Source organism: Gymnoscopelus microlampas (genome assembly GCF_963454915.1).
Source record: "Gymnoscopelus microlampas genome assembly, chromosome: 19".
Taxonomy (NCBI): Eukaryota; Metazoa; Chordata; class Actinopteri; order Myctophiformes; family Myctophidae; genus Gymnoscopelus; species Gymnoscopelus microlampas.
Window position 1 is genome coordinate 14,593,916 of NC_139956.1, and position 22,169 is coordinate 14,616,084.

The window sequence follows — 22,169 nt, forward strand, 5'->3', positions numbered from 1 at the left end:
AGAATCTACATTGTAACTAGTAACTAAAGTTTTCAAATAATTGTAGTGAAGTAAAAGTAGTAATGTAGTAGAGTAGAAGTAAAAGTACTGAACATTGGAAATACTCCAGTAAAGTAAAAAATACCTCAACATTTTACGTTTACATCAAGTACAGTATTTGAGTAATGTACTAGTTACTTCCCACCACTGGGTATGCTGCATAAACCTTTTTATGGGAGCTACTGATGTCTAAATGTGAACACCAAGGTATTAATGTACCTCAGACAACCCCCAGTTTGTGGTTTCCGCGCTCGTGACGTCATACAAACAACATGGCGACACAGGGCGGCTGACCAGAAGGAACGAGGACAGTTCATCAATTCACATACGATAACAAATACTATTCTATTCCACACGTTATAGTTGAGTTTGTAGGTGAGTAACGTTTCTTTTACAACAGGAATGAGAGGTAGTGCAGTGCAAAACGTTGCATTTCTTGTATAAAGAAAGAGGGAGAGAGCGTTTGAGTTGGTTTGTTTATTTGCAGCTTGCAGCTAAGAATAAACAACAACAGTGAGATGATGTGCACGACACTAAATAAATAGATGATATGCGAGAGGATGAATAATAAAAAAAAGTAAGCCCCTCATCCCCTCCAAGAAACGTAGAAGAAACTCTAGATATTATTTTTAATATCTGGAATCTATAGAGTTGCTATGCCAACCCTAAAAGTAGCAATACCACAATGTAGAAATACTCTGTTACAAGAGAATGTCCTGCATGAGCAAAAGTGCTATAGTAATAGGCTCGAATTAGCCTTAGATAAAGACTCGTAGATGTATTTTCTTTTATCGATTTTGACATGTTTCATCTCTACGAGAGTCTTAGCTACCACACCCCCCCCCCCCCCCCAGATTGCCCTGGAATGTCGGCAGCAAAGCCCGTACTTCTCCAAACATGTACAAATGCAAAATATAAAGTTCCTACCCGCGTACCCCAAATGTTAACTCGTGTCCGGCGTGTTTGTGCAATGTATTAGTCCATATTTATCAATAAAGAAGTGTTTTAATCCCGTCTGTGGCCGAACGCCATTCCCCCCCTCGTTTCCTTCCTGTTTACATTGACTGTAATTCCGGCTTTCACCGGATGCGCCCCATCATCACTTCCCACTGGGAACTTCCGACGGAATCGGCCACAGACAGGATTAAAACACTTCTTTATTGAAAAATATGGACTAATACATTGCACAAACACGCCGGACACCGAGTTAACATTTAGGGCACGCGAGTAAGCAGGGGGGGGAGGGGGTAGCTAAGACTCAGATAAAAAAACAAAACAAAAAAAACAATAAAATACTTCTACGAGAGGCTTTATCAAGGCTAGTAGGACCGGGCAATATGTATTTGAGACAACATTATATATGAGACTAGATATCATGTGGGACTTTGAATATCGTTATATTGTGATATGACCACTTAAAGGAGTAATTCACCCCAAAAATAAATACGTATTTTCTATCACTACTACGAACTACTCCTTTAAGACTTTTTTTATACCTTGAGAAATGTTATTATCATAACAATATGATATTATCTTCTCAATATCGATACTAGAGGTGTTAGGTAAAAAAAATGATGTGTGTGTATGTGTGCGTTTTCTCAATACAGAAGGTTGTGTCTGTATGACATCAGAATGCCTGGGAAAGGCTCAGATCGCTTCAAACCAGGACAGCTGGTCTTCGCCAAGATGAAAGGCTTTCCTCACTGGCCTGCCAGGGTGAGTTTATTTATCATTTATATTAACCACGTCATTAACCCTGGCATCCGTCTTGGAACATGATTTCTTTTTTTCAAATTTTTCATGTATGCATGCCAGGCTGTCGTGGATGAGGGTGGATGAAAGACTGGCATGCAGCCTTATACTGTTTTTAAAGGATGTGTATCCCTCACAGAAACCCTTCAGTTTATTTTTTACAGCTATTACCTGCAAATAAAATACATGGTTATAATACTAGACAGACACTAAGTGGTCACTACTTTACCTCTGCCCAGAACCAATGCACTTAAGAAAACAGTAATGTACAGAGCCATTGCATACTGGGATGTGCTCCCCCCACATTTGACTCTAACAAGAAATAAAATTGCCTCCTAATGTTGTGGTGTTGCTATTGCTTATTATTGGTTTGCTGGCACAACCGGTTGGCCAATCAAAGAAGCAGATGACTGCTGATAGTGAATTGATCAGGTTGTGGTAAATCCTCCGCGCTGCGCAGCAGGCACTCTGTTAAGCAGTGCTGACGACTACTATTCAGAATAAGTTGGTTAAATTGGTTGGATTTCTTGCTGAAAGGTGCTAAATGACATCTGTTTTATGTGACAATCCATTTTAAACAACATGTTTATAACGTTGTGACGTCGTTAGGCGATGATGTCATTACGGAGATTACCCTATGACGTTACTCCAACTGACCGCCGCCTGGGAGATGTCAACAGAATGTCAGCACGTTGTTAATAAACGAGAGGAATCACAAATAGTAGCCCAATTTTTTTATGAAAACATAAAAACCAAAGTAAAAAATATATAAATTAAATGCATCGTTTTACTGATAATATGAATCACTTACAACTCTTACTAGCGATTCACTTTTAAATGTTAATCCTTAACATCCCTAATACAAAGTAATTTGTACTTTTGGTTGATTGTGTGTGTGTGCGTGTAGGTCTGTAAGATGGAGGACGATAACAAGAAGAAAGTCCTGGTGTATTTCTTCGGAACACATCAGAAGTAAGTGCAGTACATCCAGCTGTCAATCAGTGACATCACTTCCTGTTGGTTAACATACCAGAATACAAGTAGATGGTCTTCACTCTCTGTTCATTATCTGTTTTTGTCTTTAACGGGGCATGAAAACCATTGCCCGATTTTGTAGGTTGTTTTCCTTTGAGCCCGACCGATGCCACAATTTTGAGTCCTAGACCAGCGATTACTTATTTTGACCGATATTTTGTCATTTTGTGGTATGCACCTGCTTAGCTAAATATATGCAGGCAGAGAGGATGTGCCTATAGGGGCTGGATGTTGCAAACCACAGTTTGGGGAACTCTGTTGCAAGTGGTTGCAAGTTTCCAATGGGCTCGTCACAAATCTTTCTTCTGAACTAGGCTTAACACAGCCTTTGTAAATGTGATGAGCTGCGGCTCTGTTGCTTACATCACAGTGTATTAACCACTTAGACCCTCTATTCTTAGTAAAGCAGACCTGAGTTTCAACTGTACTTTTTTCCGTCTACATCAAATCTCTTCATCAAAAAGCTCAGAACGCAACCCGTTGTGAGCTTGTAGATCGGCTATTTGTGGCTAATGTTCCCCCCAGAATATGGATGCTTGGTTTCAAGTGGGTATGGTCGGCCGGCGGCCATACAGCCTGCTATGTTTTTACCCTGTTGTAGTTTTGAAACTGAACTGGAAAACAAACTACAGAATCAGCCTAGGGTTTCATATTACCACTTTAATAATTATTCTTTGTCTCCTCCCCTCCCAGTGGGTTTGTTCCAGTAGAGAACGTTGTGCCATATTCAGGCAACAAACTGCGCTATGGAAGCAGCGGGTCGAGGGTTCGGGGTTTCACAGAAGGGATGTGGGAGATCGAAAACAAACCTGGACTTGGCAGCAAACCCAGAGTAAGGACCAGCTTCTCTCTCTCTCTTGCTCGCTCACTCGTGCACACCGCCACTAGGAATTCCTTTAAAGGAACAATTCCACTTATTTTTTTCACGGTATTCTATGCGTTTTAAAAAAACTTTTTTTCAAAACTTGTCCAAATTTGTTGTGGAATTTGAAAAGAAATGACATAATTGCCAACACCAATGTCATCAAAAAAGTAAAATAATGGCTGATATAGGCCGGGTGGTATTTTCATTTCTTTTCTCCTTCATGTTGATGTTGATGTGTGTCTTTGTCTCTCTACAGGTGCCTGTTGTGACTAAGAAGGACAGTGGACAAACAGTCGTGGTAGGAGACTTAATGAATAAAACATTATTTAAGCTACAATGTTCTTTATAAATGTATTAAAGAGAATAAACAATCAATAGCAGGGCTGCCCTCGAATAATAGTTATAGGAATGTGTTGACTAATTGATTAGTTGATTTAATCAACAAATGTGTAAAATAGGCCCTATGCAAGAAAGCCATATCGGCAAAAGAAAAATGCTATCTTAATTCCTTTCAATGATACTGATTAAGGCTCTGTTAGTTTATCATGTACCCATAGCTTAGACCAGTGGTAACCAACCTTTTCAAGCCCAAGAGCACATTTTATTTCCAATTGTAAGCCGTGATCTACCACTAAAATATGTTTTAAAAAAAAACACTTGCATGATTGCAATTTCTGACAGGCTCAATGCATGTGCATACATCCACACAAAGACTAGTAATTTAAATAAGAATAAAGATGATAGTTATATAATCAATTCCTAAATATTAAGAAAAACGTATTAGAAATATACATTTTAGGACAAAAATACAAGTAAACTTCTTTGTTTTTTAAATAAAACAAAACACAAAGGACATGAAATAAATTGCTTTTACAGATTTCTTCTCTTCAATGCACAATATTTAGTTTCTCAGTTCTCAATTTCTCAGAATTTTCACATTTACAGATATTCTGTTCAAATGACAAAAATGCATCCATGACCATATATTTGCACAGATATGGTGACAGATACAATACTCTCAGGATCAGCCCACCTTTAATGAGACTTCTATTACTGCACATTATCTGCAAGAATAACATTTGAAATCTGGTTGATACTTAGTGAATGCCAGTCTGAGGCAGTCATTAAGATGTGAGTCAGTCATACGAGTTCTAAACTTGGATTTTATTATTTTCAAGTAGGCATGCAGCTTAAGTGCACAAGACACAATCAGGGGATACTTCACAATTGACCAAAAGTCCAGGTTTCTAGCTCTGCCCTCCAGTTGGTAGTCAGTTAGTAGTTCAAAAATCTCCATTTCAACACCTGTAGTTAATGCAAACACATCCTGCATTTTAACTGACAGCTGTTCAATGTCAATACTGAGGAAAGGATTTTTTTTCCCATTCCAAGTGGCTATGACTGACTTCCAAAGTTTGCAGGCCTGGCGGAGATCTGCACTCTGAGGAGGACCATTCTAGTTAAGGCAGTCCATCAATTCTACATGGCTCAGCCCTTTAGTAACTCTTGCCTTAATTTCTCATACATCACAGGCAACACACTTGTGCTCAGTGGTGTAAAGTAACTAAGTACATTTACTCAAGTACTGTAGACTTTTGAGGTATTTTTATTTTACTGGAGTAGGCCTATATCCAATATTCGATATTTTTACTCCACTACGATTATTTCAAAACTTTAGTTACTAGTTACTTTGCAGATATACATTTAAATATTATAAATCATACATTAACCACCTTAGCCCTATTTTATAACTATCTGAAAATAGCTGATCTACAAGCTCACAACATGCATTGCTACGTGTTGTGAGCTTGTAGATCTGCTATTTTCAAACATATTTGAACTTTTACTTTTGGTACTTTAAGTATATTTTGATGCCAATAATTTTGTACTTTTACTCAAGTAACATTTTGAACACAGGCCTAAAAAGTATTTCTATATTGTGGTATTGCTACTTTTACTTAAGTAAAATATCTGAGTAGCCTACTTCTTCCACCACTTGTGCTCAAATGTGATCAGTGCGATGGCACTTTGTATGCGCAGAGTTTTCCGTCTGTTTTTTTTTTGTTCTCGCCGTTTGGTGCGGGCACCAAACGGCAAGAACAAAAAAAAAAAAGAACCTTTTGGGCACTGCCCCCCCAAAGGTTGGTGCCCTGTGCTTCAGCACCTAAAGCCCGTTGGATAAGCCACCACTGGTTGTAGAACGCAGTTTGAAGATTCAAATCCAGCGTTCTCCACCACTGAAAAGGCTTGCATGTCACAAGACTGCGCTCGTTATTTCTTGAGTGCGACCCGCGAGTCGAATTATGTGTCAGCGGAACGACGCATGGCTTCCATTTGAACCAGCGTTGCCAGATTTTTTGAGAGAAACAAGCAACCAGGTCTATGAAAAGAAGTCCAAAATAAGCGACTAGGGCAGTCCAGTCCAACTTTATTGTTGAATGTTGTTTTAGAGCAGTGGTTCACAAACATGTTCATGTCAAGGACGAATATATTGGGGGTCCTTGAAGGACCCCCAATATATTCATGCGACTTTACAGAAAAACAAGCCCAAAGTAGCTTATAATAAGCAGACTTGGCAACACTGCCTTAGACGCACTAGCCTAGTCTACACTACACAAATTCTGTGAATTGTCGATGGCTGCCCGTTTGCCACCGGGACCACCCCGCGATCGACTTAGAAGGCTTTGATGATCTACCAGTAGATCATAATCGACTGGTTGGTTACCCCTGGCTTAGACCCTCCAGAAAAATGCGTTTATGCGATCGCAGAATTTACCGCATAATCAGCAAAATGGGGCATAATTATGCGGGGGTAATGTTTTTTCAAAAAGGCCGCATCGCATCGCATAATACGCACATCGCATCGCATAATATGCGATTCGCATCGCATATTTCTGCATATTTCGCAACTTTTAAAATTTTTCGCAACTTTTCGCATATCGCATATTTCGCATATTGCCGCATATTGCTGCATATTTCGCAACTTTCCGCATATTTCACTGCATAAAATTGCAAAAAAAACTGCATATTTCGTCGCAGAATCAAGGATTTTAGCCCGCATTTTTAGCCCACAAATCCATCCACAGTAACTGTTTAAGAGTGATTTATACCATACTTGGTCGGTTACTGTTGCGCAACCAAGTATAAATCAGGCATTAGTTTGCGTTGCCCAATCAGAAACGGCCCATCACCCTCTGTCCTTTTATCACGCCCCTCACCCATGAAGGCTGGGTATGTAAAAAAAAAGATTGAACTTATGTTAACTGTATGTCTCTGTCTGTGGTGTTGTTTCTCTTCAGAGTCCAGCAAAGAAAACTGAGATGAAAGCTACAACGATCAAAACTCCTGCTAGCAAAACGGTTTCACCTAAAACTACACCTCAAACCAAAACTACAGCTAAAATTAAAGCTACACAAGCTAGACAAGCTGCTACTAAAGCTACACCCACTTATAGTAAAGTTACACCAACTCCTATTAAAGCTACGCCCACTGCACCTACTGGTAGTAAATCTACACGTGCTACTAGTAAAGATACACCTACTGCTAGTACAGTTACACCGGCAACACGTGCTACTAGTAAAGATACACCCGCTACACCCACTGCTAGTAAATCTACACATGCTACACGTTCCACTAGTACAGCTACACCTACTGCTGGTAAAGATACACCTGCTGCTAGTAAATCTGCACGTGCTACACGTTCTTCTGGTACAGCTACAACCGATACACCTACTGCTGGTAAAGATACACCTGCTGCTAGTAAATCTGCACGTGCTACACGTTCTGCTAGTACAGCTACAACTGATACACCTACTGCTAGTAAAGATACATCCGCTTCACGTTCTACTAGTAAAGTTCCACCCGCTACACCTTCTGCTAGTGAAGATACATCTACTGCTATTAAAGACACACCTGCTTCTCTTACTGCTAGTAAAGATACAGGTGCTACACGTACTAGCCAGGATACACCTGCTACACCATCTGCTGGCAAAGATAAACCCGCTACATGTACCGATAGTAAAGATACACCTACTGCTAGCAAAGCTCCACCCGCTACCCCTAATGCTAGCAAAGATACACCTGCTGTACCTGCTGCTAGCAAAGATACACCCGCTATACTTGCTACTAGCAAAGATACACCCGCTACCCCTACTGCTAGCAAAGATACACCCGCCATACCTGCTGCTAGCAAAGATACACCGACTATACCTGCTACTAGCAAAGATACACCCGCTACCCCTACTGCTAGCAAAGATACACCCGCTATACCTGCTGCTAGCAAAGATACACCGGCTACCCCTACTGCTATCAAAGATACACCCGCTGCTAGCAAAGATACACCCGCTACCCCTACTGCTAGCAAAGATACACCCGCTATACCTGCTGCTAGCAAAGATACACCGACTATACCTGCTACTAGCAAAGATACACCCGCTACCCCTACTGCTAGCAAAGATACACCCGCTATACCTGCTGCTAGCAAAGATACACCCGCTATACCTGCTGCTAGCAAAGATACACCCGCTACCCCTACTGCTATTAAAGATACACCCGCTATACCTGCTGCTAGCAAAGATACACCCGCTATACCTGCTGCTAGCAAAGATACACCCGCTACCCCTACTGCTAGCAAAGATACACCCGCTACCCCTACTGCTAGCAAAGATACACCCGCTACCCCTACTGCTAGCAAAGATACACCCGCTACCCCTACTGCTAGCAAAGATACACCGACTATACCTGCTGCTAGCAAAGCTCCACCCGCTACCCCTACTGCTAGCAAAGATACACCCGCTACCCCTACTGCTAGCAAAGATACACCCGCTACTCCTACTGCTAGCAAAGCTCCACCCGCTACCCCTACTGCTAGCAAAGATACACCCACTACCCCTACTGATAGCAAAGATACACCCGCTACTCCTACTGCTAGCAAAGCTCCAACCGCTACCACTACTGCCAGCAAAGCTCCACCCGCTGCCCCTACTGCTTGCAAAGCTCCACCCGCTACCCCTACTGCTAGCAAAGATACACCCGCTACCCCTACTGCTAGCAAAGATACACCCGCTACCCCTACTGCTAGCAAAGATACATCCACTGCACCATCTGCTAGCAAAGCTCCACCTGCTACACCTACTGCTAGCAAAGCTACACCTGCTAAACCGATTGCTAGTAAAGATGCACCCGCTACACCTACTGCTAAAGATGTTAATACAGCTACACCCACTGCTAGTAGAGCTATGCCCGCTACACCCACTGCTAGTGAAGTTACACCCACAACACAGACTGCTAGCAAAGATAGGCCTGCTACACCTACTTCCAGTAAAGCTACACCTGCTCCGATTAAAGCTGCTACACCTACTGCTATTAGAACTATACTTATTCCTAGTGGTGTTACACCTGCTACACCCACTAGCAATAAAGCTACACCCCCTACACCTACCGGTAGTAAAGATACAACTACTACACCAACTGATGGTAAAGTACCACCAACTGTCAGTAAAGCTATACCCGCTACACCTACTGATAGTAAAGCACCACCAACTGTCAGCAAAGTCATACCCGCTACACCTGCTGATAGTAAAGTACCACCAACTGTCAGTAAAACTACCCCTGCTTCACCTACTACTAGTAAAGTACCACAAACTACACCTGCTAAAGTTAATTCAAACACAGCTGCAACCACAACAGAGTCCAAACCTCCACCCGGCAGCATAACTCCACCTACAACGAAGACCTCCGCTCCTTCTACTAGCACTGCTGCCACAGCCACTAGTACAAGAGCTAGTAGAAGTACAGCTCCAACCAAACCACCAGAGCCTAAATCTGCCTCTGACAGCAGTAAACTTACAAAGGTGACTACAGTAAACATCTCGAGTACTAGCGTTAGCAAAGCTTCACACTCAAAGAGAACTCCTACTGTTGTACTGGTCTCTGTTGGAGACAAACACAGTGTAAGCCTAGCTTCAGCAGGAAGATCTTCTACCAGTAAAGACACTCCCAGCACCACCAGAGGCAGAAGTTCGAGTGCGGCTGCAGATTCCAAGGGCACAGCTGACACACAGACTGCTGGGGTTGGTCTGAATGTCTTTCTGTTTCTATTAGCACTCTTTTATCACTCCTATGTTCTAATCCATCTTATATCAATTTATTATCTCTTTTCATTGCTGTAGTACATTATAGTACTTTATTTTATTTTATAAATTACATGAATGATTCAGACCCATTTAGATAGCATATGATATTGTACATGTATTTGTTATGGAGAGTGATTGATTGATTCATTCATGTGTTTCTGTCTAGCAGACGAAGAGAAAGACGCCTCCCAGTACTGCTGCCAGCATGCCAAGTACTGACACACACACACACACACACACACACACACACAAATGTTATGTTAATGTTAAATTCAAAAGGAACAAAAAATTTTAACAAATGAAAAATGCAAAACTAAAATGACGCTCCCAATGAAGCATGACTACATTTTTTGTTTTATTCCAACAGCCACCAAGAAACAGAAGAGTGAACATGTGAAATCAGCTCCAGAGAGCGACAAAGAGAAGGAAAGAAAGAGAGATGGGAAGACGGAGAGAACGGAGGGAGAGAAGAAGCCTACCGAGAGCCAAGGAGCAAAGAGGAAGAGAGGGGAGGAAGAGGAGGAGGTGAAGGAGGGAGAGAAGAAAACAAAGCGGGTAGGAGAAAGAGAGAGAGGAGAGCAGGAGGATAGCACCTCTGCTGAGCCTGAAGAAGTGAGACTTCACTTTATTCAGATTAACATCATCCTCCTCACAAAGCATGTTGGAGGAGGCAATTATCATTCATTATATATGAGCATTTATTTGTATACGATCATTAAAAAGTTATACATATTTATATATATACCGTATATACACACACACATATATATGTGATTAATATGTATTATATGAGCATGACAATTCATTACATACAATATTATTTTATGTTATGTATTTGATTGGCATCTATATATTTTTTTTATATTGCATTTGATATACAATTGGATAAAAAAAATGTCTTTCTTTTTTTTACTCATTTTTTATCCCACAATTTTGTAACCCCTATTTTTTACACCCAGTGCCAATTGTCTATGTAATCCTGGGCACTACCCTCCCTCTGCCAAACTAGGGAGGCCAGGGCCGAGCTCATGCCTCCTTCAATGCATGAGAGCCAACTGACCTTCTTGTCACCTGACAGGGGAGAGTTTCCCTGGTAGGACGTAGCGCGTGGAAGGAACACGTTATTCCAACCAGTTCCTTTCCCCTCCATCAGGCGCCCCGGCTGGCCAGGGGGAGGCAGTATAGTGACCAGGATTACTGCATGTTTTTGTGAGGGTACCTACCCTAGGGAACACGGGGATAATTTGTTATATATTTCATATAATAATGATATGTTTATTATGATTAATTGTTGTATTGTGTGTGTGTGTGTGCGTGTGTGTGTGCGTGTGCGTGTGTGTGCGTGCAGCGCCAGCGTGACCTAGCTGCGAAGAGACAGAGTGTGTTGCGTTCTCTGAGAGGTCTACTGAGTACACAGTAAGACACACACATTTCCATTGATACATACACAGCGAAGTATACAGGGTTTAAGTTAACAGTAGCTGTGAACGTATGACTGTAGTGGAGGATTTCTGTTTGTCCCAGATACATATTTCATTATCCCCAAATGCCTAGTCTCACGTGCTAGTGGTTCTCAAAGTGGGGTCTGGGGACCCCCAGGGGTCCTTGAGGGAGTTCCCCAGGGGGTCCCCAGCAAATTGTGTTAACTCATTGAGTGCCATTAACGTGTTTCACGTGTTTTTACCGCTATGGCTCAATGTGCCAATGACGTGTTTGACGTGTTTTTGAAAAAATAGTAAAAAAAAAAACATGTCCAGAACCCAAGACATCATCATCTGAAGATTTGCAGCACCATCCACTCCTTGTTTAACTTAGAAATGAAAAAGGCTGTATCTCGCTTCCTAAGCACTTTTTGTTTTCTGTGAAAACTGGGACAACATCATTCTGAAATAATTCTGGCAATTCTGGCACTCAATTAGTTAATATACTGTAGCAACAAAATCATTTGAACCACTTTAACCTTACATACATTGGCTTTTTTGAAAATAGCCGATCTACAAGCTCACGTAGATCTGCTGTTTTCAAAAAATCTTGGAGTAAATGTAGTAGTAGCAGTAGTAGTAGTAGTAGTAGTAGTAGTAGTAGTAGATTTTATTTGGTCTGTAAGGCAGTTATATACATACACTGTTCTTTTTCACACTCTTTTTTTTCCCATCAATAATAATTGTAATAATAGTAGTACTAAATAATAAATAATAATTATGGTAATACACAGACCAAAAGGTGTAGGCTGAAGCCTAAGCTTATTATATATATATATTATTATATTGTGAACAATATTGAAACATTCTTGAAACATTTTAACAACACAAATCTTGTATGGGGGTCCCTGTCAGAAACAATTTTCTGACCGGGGGTCTGTGGCCAAATACTTGTTAATATTTGGGTCCTTGACATGAAATAGTTTGTGAAGCACTGCTTTAGACACACGAGCATTATACTGTATCCGTAACGGTCAAATAATGTGGGAAACAACCTTATAAACAACTTCTCCATAAATGAGATGAGATGCCTTTGATTCAATCTATATATAGTTGCTGTCGGGCGGAAACCTTGTACCTTCATATTGAATCTTTTTATGTTTGTTTTTTATCTGTAAATGAATGCCCCACTTCGTTGTAAAAGATTGTCGCGCAAAAGTAGCGAAATCACCGTTTTACAAGCATGCGCGTTGTGAGCTTGTAGATCGGCAATTTTCTTCATTTATGAAAAGTGGTTAAGTGTGTCTGTGGGTTTTATAAATATTGAACCTAGTAATGTTGATTCCATGTGGGAAAGGGGCTACACGCGGCCACACACACACACACACACACACACACATAATCATAACTGTACTCTTCCAGGAAGAGTGTGGATGGAGGGAAGAGAAAGGAGGTGAAGAAAGCCGACGGCAGGAAGATGGGGAGTGTGAAGAGAGAGAGTGTGTTACGTTCTCTGAGAGGTCTGCTGAAGAAAACAGAGTAAGACGCGTGCACACACACACACACACACACACACACACACACACACACACACACACACTCATGCTCACAATGCACAGATACATGGACAGACACACACACATAGGGCGGTCACGATTACAAATTTATGTTGACGATTAATTGTCATATAAATAATTGCGATTAGCAATTGAACATTTGGAACATGTGAATAAAAACGTAATTTCTGTTTGGCTTTTTAGGTTTTAGGTTTCGTAATCAAAAGTTGCACGGGGCAAATATGATAAATAACTTAAATATACACAGAAATTACTGACATATTTAATCATTTAATACTTTAAAAAAAATAGCTGATCTGCTATTTTTGAAAATGTTTGAAAATATATGAACATTTTGGAATGTCCGCTTTCGACTATGACGATTATTTAAAATAATTGCAATGATGTAATAATAATAGTGACAGGCCTACACACAGACGTCACACACACATTGATTGGTTGATCACGGTCCTTTCTCAGTTCCAGGACAAGGAAGGAGGTGAAGAAAGCGGACGGGAGGAAGAAGGGAATCCAGGGGATGACAGACAAGAAGACGGACGGCAGGAAGGCGGCCGTCGCTGCGCTGACCGACAAGAGAACGACAAGCGCACAAAGGTCAAAGGTCACGAGAGAGACAGAGGACAGGCGCAAGAGAAAGAGAGAGGAGAACGAGGGAAGAACACGGACGACAGGAGAGAGGAGCAGTATGACGACGAAGGACAAGCAGTGGGGGAAAAAGTCAGTCATTTTTCACTTATGTAAAAGTATCAATTCCATAATCTAGAAATACTCCGGTATTAAAAATGTACTTGAATAAAAGTACAAAAGTATTGGCATCAACATATACTTACTTAAGGACGAAAAGCAAAAGTTAAAGTACTCATTATACAGAATGTCCCATTTCACAGTTCAATATGTATACAAATCTTTTGAAAATAGCAGATCTACAAGCTCACAACGCGTCGAGATGCGACACGTGAGCTTTTAGATTGCCTATTTTCAAATAGCCAAAGTAAATAAGGCTAAAGTGGTTATGGAATTTTTGTAATAATATTTTTTGTAAAAGTATAATATTTGCCTTGAAGATGTAGTGGAGTAAAAGTACAGAAAATTGGAAAATAATAATTAATTGTGCTTAATTTGGCATTGAACAATTGGAACATAAATAAAACCACATTTCTGTTTGCCTTCATAAAACAGAATTGCACAGGGCAGATATGACAAATAACTATTTTTTTATATGATTTGACAAATAACTTAAAAATGACTGACAATGACCAGCAGCAATAATCAACATCAACATCATGTGGTCAAAATAGGCCATATTTAACAATTTTATACTGTAATGTTTCAGTAATAGTGGTAATAGCCCATCGTGACGCAAACGTCTATTTATGCTTTTCTTTTTTTAATTAATGAATGTATGAATATTTTACAGCAGATTAATTTATGCAGATGAATGGAAACTATTATGACAATTAGCAAAATAATTGTGATCATCTGAAATAATTGCGAATGCGATCAAGTCATTATGTAATAATTGTGACAGGCTTAAGGACAAGAAGGACAGAGCGCAGGAGGAGGAGGTGAAGAAGAAAAAGAAGAGAACGACAGAGCAGGCGGAGAACGACAAGAAGAGACAAGAGCCCACGAGCAAGGAGAGGAGGAAAGAGGGAGAGAAAATGGAGGAGAGGAAAAAGACTGAAGCGGCCCCCGCAAAGAAGGGAACAGAGGAGAAGAGGAAAGAAGGAGAGAAAACGGAGGAGAGGAAAAAGACAGAGACGGCCCCTGGGAAGAAGGGAACAGAGGAGAAGAGGAAAGACAAAGAGAAAACAGAGGACAGGAGAAAAACAGAGACGGCCCCTGGGAAGGTGGGAACGGAGGAGAAGAGGAAAGAGGGAGAGAAAACGGAGGACAGGCTAAAGACGGACACAGCTGCCGGGAAGAAGGGAACGGAGGAGAAGAAAGAGGAGAAGAAGGAGGAGAGGAGGATCATAGGTAGGGCTGCAGCTAGCGAGTATCTTCTTAGCAATTATTCTATCAATTACTTTTTCGATTAATCAATGAATCGACGCAAACAAATTATAAATAGCTTTTTTAAATAATTGATTAAATTGGTTTTATTAACCACTTAATCCCTATTTTATATATTATACAAAAATAGTGAAAATAACCGATATACAAGCTCACAATGCATTGGGATTGTAAATTTCAACATTTTCCATGAAAATCAAAAAAGACATTTTATTATATTGATAAGTTTATTAACTGATTAACTGTCGCACCCCTCTTCATAGGCATGATCGTTAAAGCATCTCCTGGTCATGGAGCCAAAGTGAAGAAGATGGGAGGAGGAGGAGAGGAAGAGAGAAAAGACGACAAGAAGGCAGAAGAACGCAGAAAAGAACGAGAGGAGCAGGAGGGAAAGAAAGAGCAAGAGAAAACCTTAGCGGAAAAGACTGACAGTAAGACATTATACCTTTTCTTTATAAAGTCATATACTCAATGGATGAATGAACTTGACTCGTCTTAACTTATAGCAATGATTCTCAACCTTCTTGATTTTAACAACCCCCACTTTGATATGTATTAGAACCACAGACCACCATTTGATATGATCTTTAATCTCTGGGACCCTCTACAGAGATTAAAGATCTCTTCACTGAGAAAATCCTCAGTGGTCATTTTACTCTGAGATAATCTGAGAAATAATAATAAGAAAAAATAAGACCAGTTCGGTTTGTACACCCTATAAGTTACAGACCCGTAAGGGTCCATTAGGTCAATCGTTCTTTCATCAATGATTTTGCTGGGGACCCCCCCCCCCCCCCCCCCGGAACCCCCTTTAGGGGGAGCAGCACTCAACTTTTTTCAAACACTGTTTGAAAGATACACATACAGTACAGTGGGGACTAGTTAATGTCTAGATTATGACATCAAGGTTGCACTGTCTGCATGTGGGAATGAGGGTAATAAATTGACCCTAATTTAACCTAAATGAACTTCTCTTAACTCATCTCAGAGAAGAAGATGACAGAAGAGAAGAAAGCAGAAGAGAAGAAACCAGACAAGAGGAAGACGAGGGGATCAGAGGAAGAGAAGACGGAACAGGAAAGGCGTGAAGGAGGGAAAACTCAAGAGGAGGCGGTGAGAGAGAAGACCGGAGGAGAGATGGCGAAGAAAAATGAAAGAACTAGAGACGTAGAAGCAGACAAGAAAATGGACAGACAGAGAGAGGAATCGCCCGGAAAACCTCCAAAAATGACTGCAGGAGAGAAGACGCATGAAAGAAAGAGTGCAGAAGATGGGACGACCTCACCAAAAACGCCACGACCACTCCGGACACTAGCAACGGGAGAAAAGACAGACGAAAGAAAGAGTGCAGAAGATGGGACGACCTCACCAAAAACGCCACGACCACTCCGGACACCAGCAACGGGAGAAAAGACAGACGAAAGAAAGAGTGCAGAAGACGGGACGACTGCCCCAAAAACGACACGACCACTCCGGACACCAGCAACGGGAGAAAAGACAGACGAAAGAAAGAGTGCAGGAGATGGAATGACGTCCCCAAAAACGACAGCACAACTCCAGACACCAGGAACGACTGCTGAAGAAAAGACACACGAAAGAAAGAGTGCAGAAGATGGGACGACTGCCCCAAAAACAACACGACCACTCCGGACATCAGCAACGGGAGAAAAGACAGACGAAAGAAAGAGTGTAGAAGCTGAGGACTTGAAGACGGCCCCAAAAATGACAAGACCGCTCCGGGCGCCAGGAACAGTAGAAAAGACAGACGAAAAAAAGAGTACAGAAGAGAAGAAACCAGATAAGAGGAAAACGAGGGGATCAGAGGAGGAGAAGAGAGAACAGGAGAGGAGTGAAGGAGGAAAAACTCCAGAGGAGACGGAGAGAGGGAATACCCCAAAAACAGCAAGACAGCTCAGGACGACTGCGGGAGAAAAGACGGACGAAAGAAAGACTACAGAAGATGCGGCGACGGCTTCAAAAACAACAAGACGGCTCCGGACGACTGCGGGAGAAATGACGGAGGAAAGAAAGACCGCAGAAGACACGCCGACGGGCCCAAAAACGACAAGACAACTCCGGACACCGGGAACGAGTTCAGGAGAAAAGACGGACGAACGAAAGGCCGCAGAAGACGCGGCGACGGCCCCAAAAACGACAAGCCAGCTCCAGTCGCCAAGAGGGAGTGCAAGAGGGGAGAAGGACGAAGCGGCGAGGACTGGCAGTGTGGAGGAACGACAGAAGAACATGCAGCCGGTGGTGCAGCTGCAGAAGGGACAGGCTGAGCCCAGACCTGTGGTCAGTCTGACCGACTCCACCCTGCACAAGATACACGGAGACATCAGGATCGCTCTGAAGAATGAGAAACCCGTGAGCTAAAACACACGCACGCACGTGCGAGCGTACATACCTACACAAGCGCCAGTGGTGGAAAAAAGTTCTCACATTTTTTACTTAAGTAAAAGTATCAATACTGCAAGTTAGAAATACAAAAGAATAGTAAGTCAGGAATTCAAAATGTAGTAAAAGTACAAAAGTATTGGTATCAAAATGCACTTAAAGTACCAAAAGTAGAAAGTACTCATGCAGAACAATTTTTGTCCCATTTCACAATTTTTCAAATGTATAAAATGTATAAAAGTCCTTTGAAAATAGCAGATCTACAAGCTCACAAAGCGACGCGTTGTGAGCTTGTAGATCGTCTATTTTCAAATAGCCAAAGTATATATAGGTCTGAAGTGGTTTTGTTGTAATAATCAAAATCTACAAAGTAACTAGTAACTAAAGCAGGAAAACATCAATCCTAGCATCTCTCTAAACCAATGGTTCTCAAATGTTTCAATTTGCCCCGGTTTGGGCCCATTACAGACCCAAATAACTGAGAGTGTACAAATGGAACCAAATGGACACCTACGGGTTCATTTGGTTCCATTTGTACACTCTTGAGGTAAAGAACTGAAAGGGTCCATTTGGTTCCTAACTATCAGTCCACCTGGAGTCCCCGGCTTCAAGGACATCTGTGGGGACTTTGAGAACCACTGCTCTAAACAACATCAGCTTTAACTTTATTGTCACATAAAGAAAAGAAAACAAAAGTGGGTGAAATTCTTTTTCATACAAGTTTTGAACAAGGAAGCAGGTCAGATATTAAAAAATATTCCTGATATAAGTGGCACTGTATATAATGCTATCTAACTAACATGTGTGGGTATATCAAAAATAAAGTAGGGTGTGTAGTGGCGGCGATCATGTCCTGAAGGTAAGGGAGTGCCTTTTAGGACATCACTGGTGTTTTTAATTGGGTGCAGGCACACCCACCCAGGGTGAGGGGAACTTAGAACGCAAATCATCTTTGCAGCATCTACAGGGCAGTGACAATCAATAGTATAAACAGTGCTGCTTTAATATGATAAACACATCTTAAATCTGTTACACTATGTTTTGCAGTCAATTGAATACTTTTGTGCGTGTGTGTGTGTGGCAGGACGTCAGTAGGTGTCTGCTGGCATTGGACCAGCTCAGCATGATGTATGTGACATCACAACACGTCCAAAGACACAGTGAGCTGATAGCTACGCTCAGAAAGGTAACTACACACACACACACACACACACACACACACACACACACACACGGTGCATCCATTACAAACATAAAACATTTTGAAAATAGCAGACCCACAAGCGCTCGACGCATTGTATGCGTAGATTGTCTGTTTCTGTCAGGACAACTCATAAATGGATAAAGACAACTCATGAAGGATAAGATATATTTATTGAATATAAAATGAGCAATATATTTATTATGGTTTGGCGATGAATTGGATCTGCTTTTAGGTACTCTGATAAAGCGCATTTCCCAACCAGGGACTCCGAATCCCCCAGTACATAAACAGCAGATCCAAAACAACAGGTGGTAGCGTGGGGTGGTGGAGGGTGAGCAGCAATTTTGGCAACAGCAATGAACAGCAGCACAGCAGCAGCAACAGTGTGTGTGTGTGTGTGTGTGTGCAGCAAAAGCAAGCAGAAATGAGAAGTGCAAACTTCCAGCTTAAATAGAGCGGTCTGAGAATGAAATGAGTGTGAGTGGATAAGTATGTGGAGCTGACGTGGTCCAATGGTAGGCCACGGACAACTGCTCTGAGTTCCCTGACAGAACTCTGTGACAGGAGCGACGCTCATTTTCACAAGTTTTGTATGACACCGTTGTGCGATGAACTATAATATATGGTCTTCAATTCGGTTATATATAAAGAAATAATGTGCTTCTCAGTTATGATCACAAATAAATTAGTCAATAGTTACACACACACACACACACACACACACACACACACACACACACACACACACAGAGTAATAACACAAAGACACATGTGTGTGTTTGTGTGTGTGTTCAGATGCGTAGTTACCGTGCCAACCAGGCGGTGATGGACAAGGCGTCCATGTTGTATCACCGCTTCAAACACGCCTACCTGCTGGGGACGGGACAGCAGATGGTCAGCCCCGCCTTCCTCCGCTCCCTATTGGAGGAGAAGGAGCGGGAGGAGGAGCAAAGGGTGGAGAGGTGGAGGGAGAAGACGAGGAGAGAGGAGGGAGGGGGGGAGGAGAGGATGAGAGATGGACAGAGTGAAAAAGAGAAAGAAGGAGCGAAGAAGGAAGCAAAGGTTGGGGAAGGAGAGACGACGCCAGGTGAGAACCTGTCTCTGTCTGTCTGTCTGTCTGTCTGTCTGTCTGTCTGTCTGTATGTATCTGACTGACTGACTGACTGTCTGTATGTATGTATCTGACTGTCTGTCTGTCTGTATGTCTGTATCTGGCTGACTGCCTGTCTGTCTGTCTGTCTGTCTGTCTGTCTGTCTGTCTGTATGTATCTGACTGACTGACTGTCTGTATGTCTGTCTGTCTGTCTGTCTGTATGTCTGTATCTGGCTGACTGCCTGTCTGTCTGTCTGTCTGTCTGTCTGTCTGTCTGTCTGTCTGTCTGTATCTGACTGACTGACAGACAGACTGTCTGTCTCTCTCTCTCTGACTGACTGACTGACTGACTGTATCTGATTGACTGTCTGTCTGTCTGTCTGTCTGTCTGTCTGTCTGTCTGTCTGTCTGTCTGTCTGTCTGTCTCTAACTGTCTGTCTGTCTGTATCTGACTGTCTGTCTGTATCTGACTGTCTGTCTGTATCTAACTGCCTGTCTGTCTGTCTGTCTGTCTGTCTGTCTGTCTGTCTGTCTGTATCTGACTGTTGTTGTTTTTCCTCCATTCCAGTAGAGTGTTCCTGATGTTGCAGTCTGGATTGGTGGGATAGATTGAAGGAGGTCATACCTCTGTGGAATCATACTGTACACACACACACACACACACACACACACACACACACACACACACACACACCCCGTATATTCCACAAAATGTATAAATATTCACGTATATAAATGTATAGTTTTATTTGAGTTCTTTTAAGTGGACATGTTGAGCTGTTTGTTGTTAATGTCCTTACATGTTATAAACGTTTTAGCTTTAAAAAGAAAAAGCAAGTGATGATTCTCTCAGATTTCTCTCTGCATGTTCTGAGCCTTTTTCAGCTACAATGATAGCTGTTCTGGCTGTTGAAATAGGAATTTTCAATGAAGGCTTTTTTTTTGCAGACTACGAGAAGAGCTTCACCCAATCACTGAAAGATGTTTTAGTGTGCCTGACTGTAGGAAAAGCTTAAACATATATATATTATATTGCAGCACATTGAAGCTACGGGTGCAGTCATACTGAACTTGAATTCTGCTTATAAGGCTACTTCTGCCAATGCTTTTCAATGGGAATGGAGCGTTTTTTTTGCCATTTGTGGATTTCCGCAAAAAACACTCCGTTCCCACTGAAAAGCATCGACAGAATCCGCTTGCATAGGCAGAATCAAAGTTCGGTGTGACCGCACCTTAACCTGTTTAGTCTTTTTTTTCTTCATATAAATCAAAAATGACATCTTTATTATTTTTTTTCATTAAGGATAAACAAACTGCTCCACAACAGTGTTGGTTGCGCCAGTAATGGTGTAACTGAGAAATATATATTTTTATATACACAGATAGTGAAAAGCAAGACTTTTGCACACCTACATGGTAGAAGAAAAAAAAATCCTGCACACCGTCTTCAAAAGCAAAAAAGGTTAACTTTTTTGCATTTCGTTGCTTTCAGGCAGAAACCTTCTATCCCCATATTTCAGCTTTTATTTTATTTTATTTTAGTATTAATGACCTACCTCTTCATACTAGAGTGTCACACAAAAGTAGCGGAAAGAAAACTGATCTACGTGCTCACTAGTAAGCCTGTAGATTGTCTTTTTACCACTATTTTTGAAACATTTTAAAAGTTAAAGTGGTTAAGTGTCCATGAGTTTTATAAATGTGTAACCAATGAAAAGTATTAACGAGTTCTAATAACGGCATTGGATCCATTGGATCGTATGTCTGGACAATGTTTCCACCTGACAGCAATGATTTGAAGACACTGTGCGGGAGTTTTTTCTTCTACATATACACGGATAACTAAAAATGCGGCGAAAAAAACATGGCAAACTGTCCATCTCTGTCTGGTGTGAGGGAGCAGCCCAGTAATACAAAACAATGGGCTGCAAATCAAAACACATTTTAAGAAATAACCGACTACAAAAAACAACTAAGTATTCAACGTTTTTTTTTCGTCTTTTTTTGGTAGATGGCACACCACAGAACCCGAAAAATATGTAAAAACTAAGAAAAAGTTCAATTAACTCTGTTTAGGCTCCATGTTTTTGTTGATCATAAGTAGTAGATGTACAGTGTGTTCATTCTATTCTCTCACACACACACACACACACACACACACACACACACACACACACACACACACACTTTAGCATTAACTGTAAGCCTTAACTGTAAACCGTGATAATATTTAAAGTTGGCAGTATTACATTCTCTCAGGTCAATAGACTATTGATCATTCTAAACACATAATTGAGTACATGCCTTATTCTTGTACATTTGAGATCTTTATACTCTGTCTATTACTAATGTTTTATATACAGATGTTATGAAAGCTGTCAGTTCATGGGAGTTTACCACTATCTCTTTATAGAGACAGACAGTAGGAAAGGTTTTGTTTCCATTTACATTTTGAACATATTTTCACCTGTACAGCTGTTTAAGTACTAACTCTGTTAAGAATTTGGTCTGGGATCAATAAAATGTGATTTGTTTAAATATTGTGCTTTTTGTGAACAATTCTTAGTTTTCATGTGGTGGTCATTCCCTTCTGTGACCAATATCTCCATCTAGTGTCGGAGTTGATATTTCATCTACTT

The 22,169-nt window shown here is 41.2% G+C and overlaps 1 protein-coding gene across 1 annotated transcript; it reads left to right on the forward strand.

The window, feature by feature from the left end:
- Window positions 1–313: 313 nt before the first annotated feature.
- LOC311034381 (uncharacterized protein) lies at window positions 314–22,038 on the forward strand. The gene is made up of 17 exons (XM_084042260.1): window positions 314–414; window positions 1,647–1,755; window positions 2,699–2,763; window positions 3,520–3,658; window positions 3,948–3,989; window positions 6,991–9,762; window positions 9,995–10,037; window positions 10,193–10,437; window positions 11,174–11,241; window positions 12,669–12,785; window positions 13,283–13,540; window positions 14,352–14,800; window positions 15,100–15,267; window positions 15,825–17,203; window positions 18,318–18,419; window positions 19,233–19,524; window positions 20,099–22,038. Exons 2-17 carry the CDS (start codon window positions 1,672–1,674, stop codon window positions 20,110–20,112), a joined length of 6,237 nt encoding a protein of 2,078 aa, XP_083898386.1. The 5' UTR covers window positions 314–414; window positions 1,647–1,671; the 3' UTR covers window positions 20,113–22,038.
- Window positions 22,039–22,169: the final 131 nt, after the last annotated feature.

Bases quoted from the DNA above. Each gene is read 5' to 3' on its own strand.
- LOC311034381 (XM_084042260.1), top strand. From the start codon at position 1,672: ATGCCTGGGAAAGGCTCAGATCGCTTCAAACCAGGACAGCTGGTCTTC. The intron at 2,764-3,519 runs GTAAGTGCAGTA...CTCCCCTCCCAG, and splicing joins TTCTTCGGAACACATCAGAA to TGGGTTTGTTCCAGTAGAGA. The intron at 17,204-18,317 runs GTGAGCTAAAAC...TGTGTGTGGCAG, and splicing joins CTCTGAAGAATGAGAAACCC to GACGTCAGTAGGTGTCTGCT.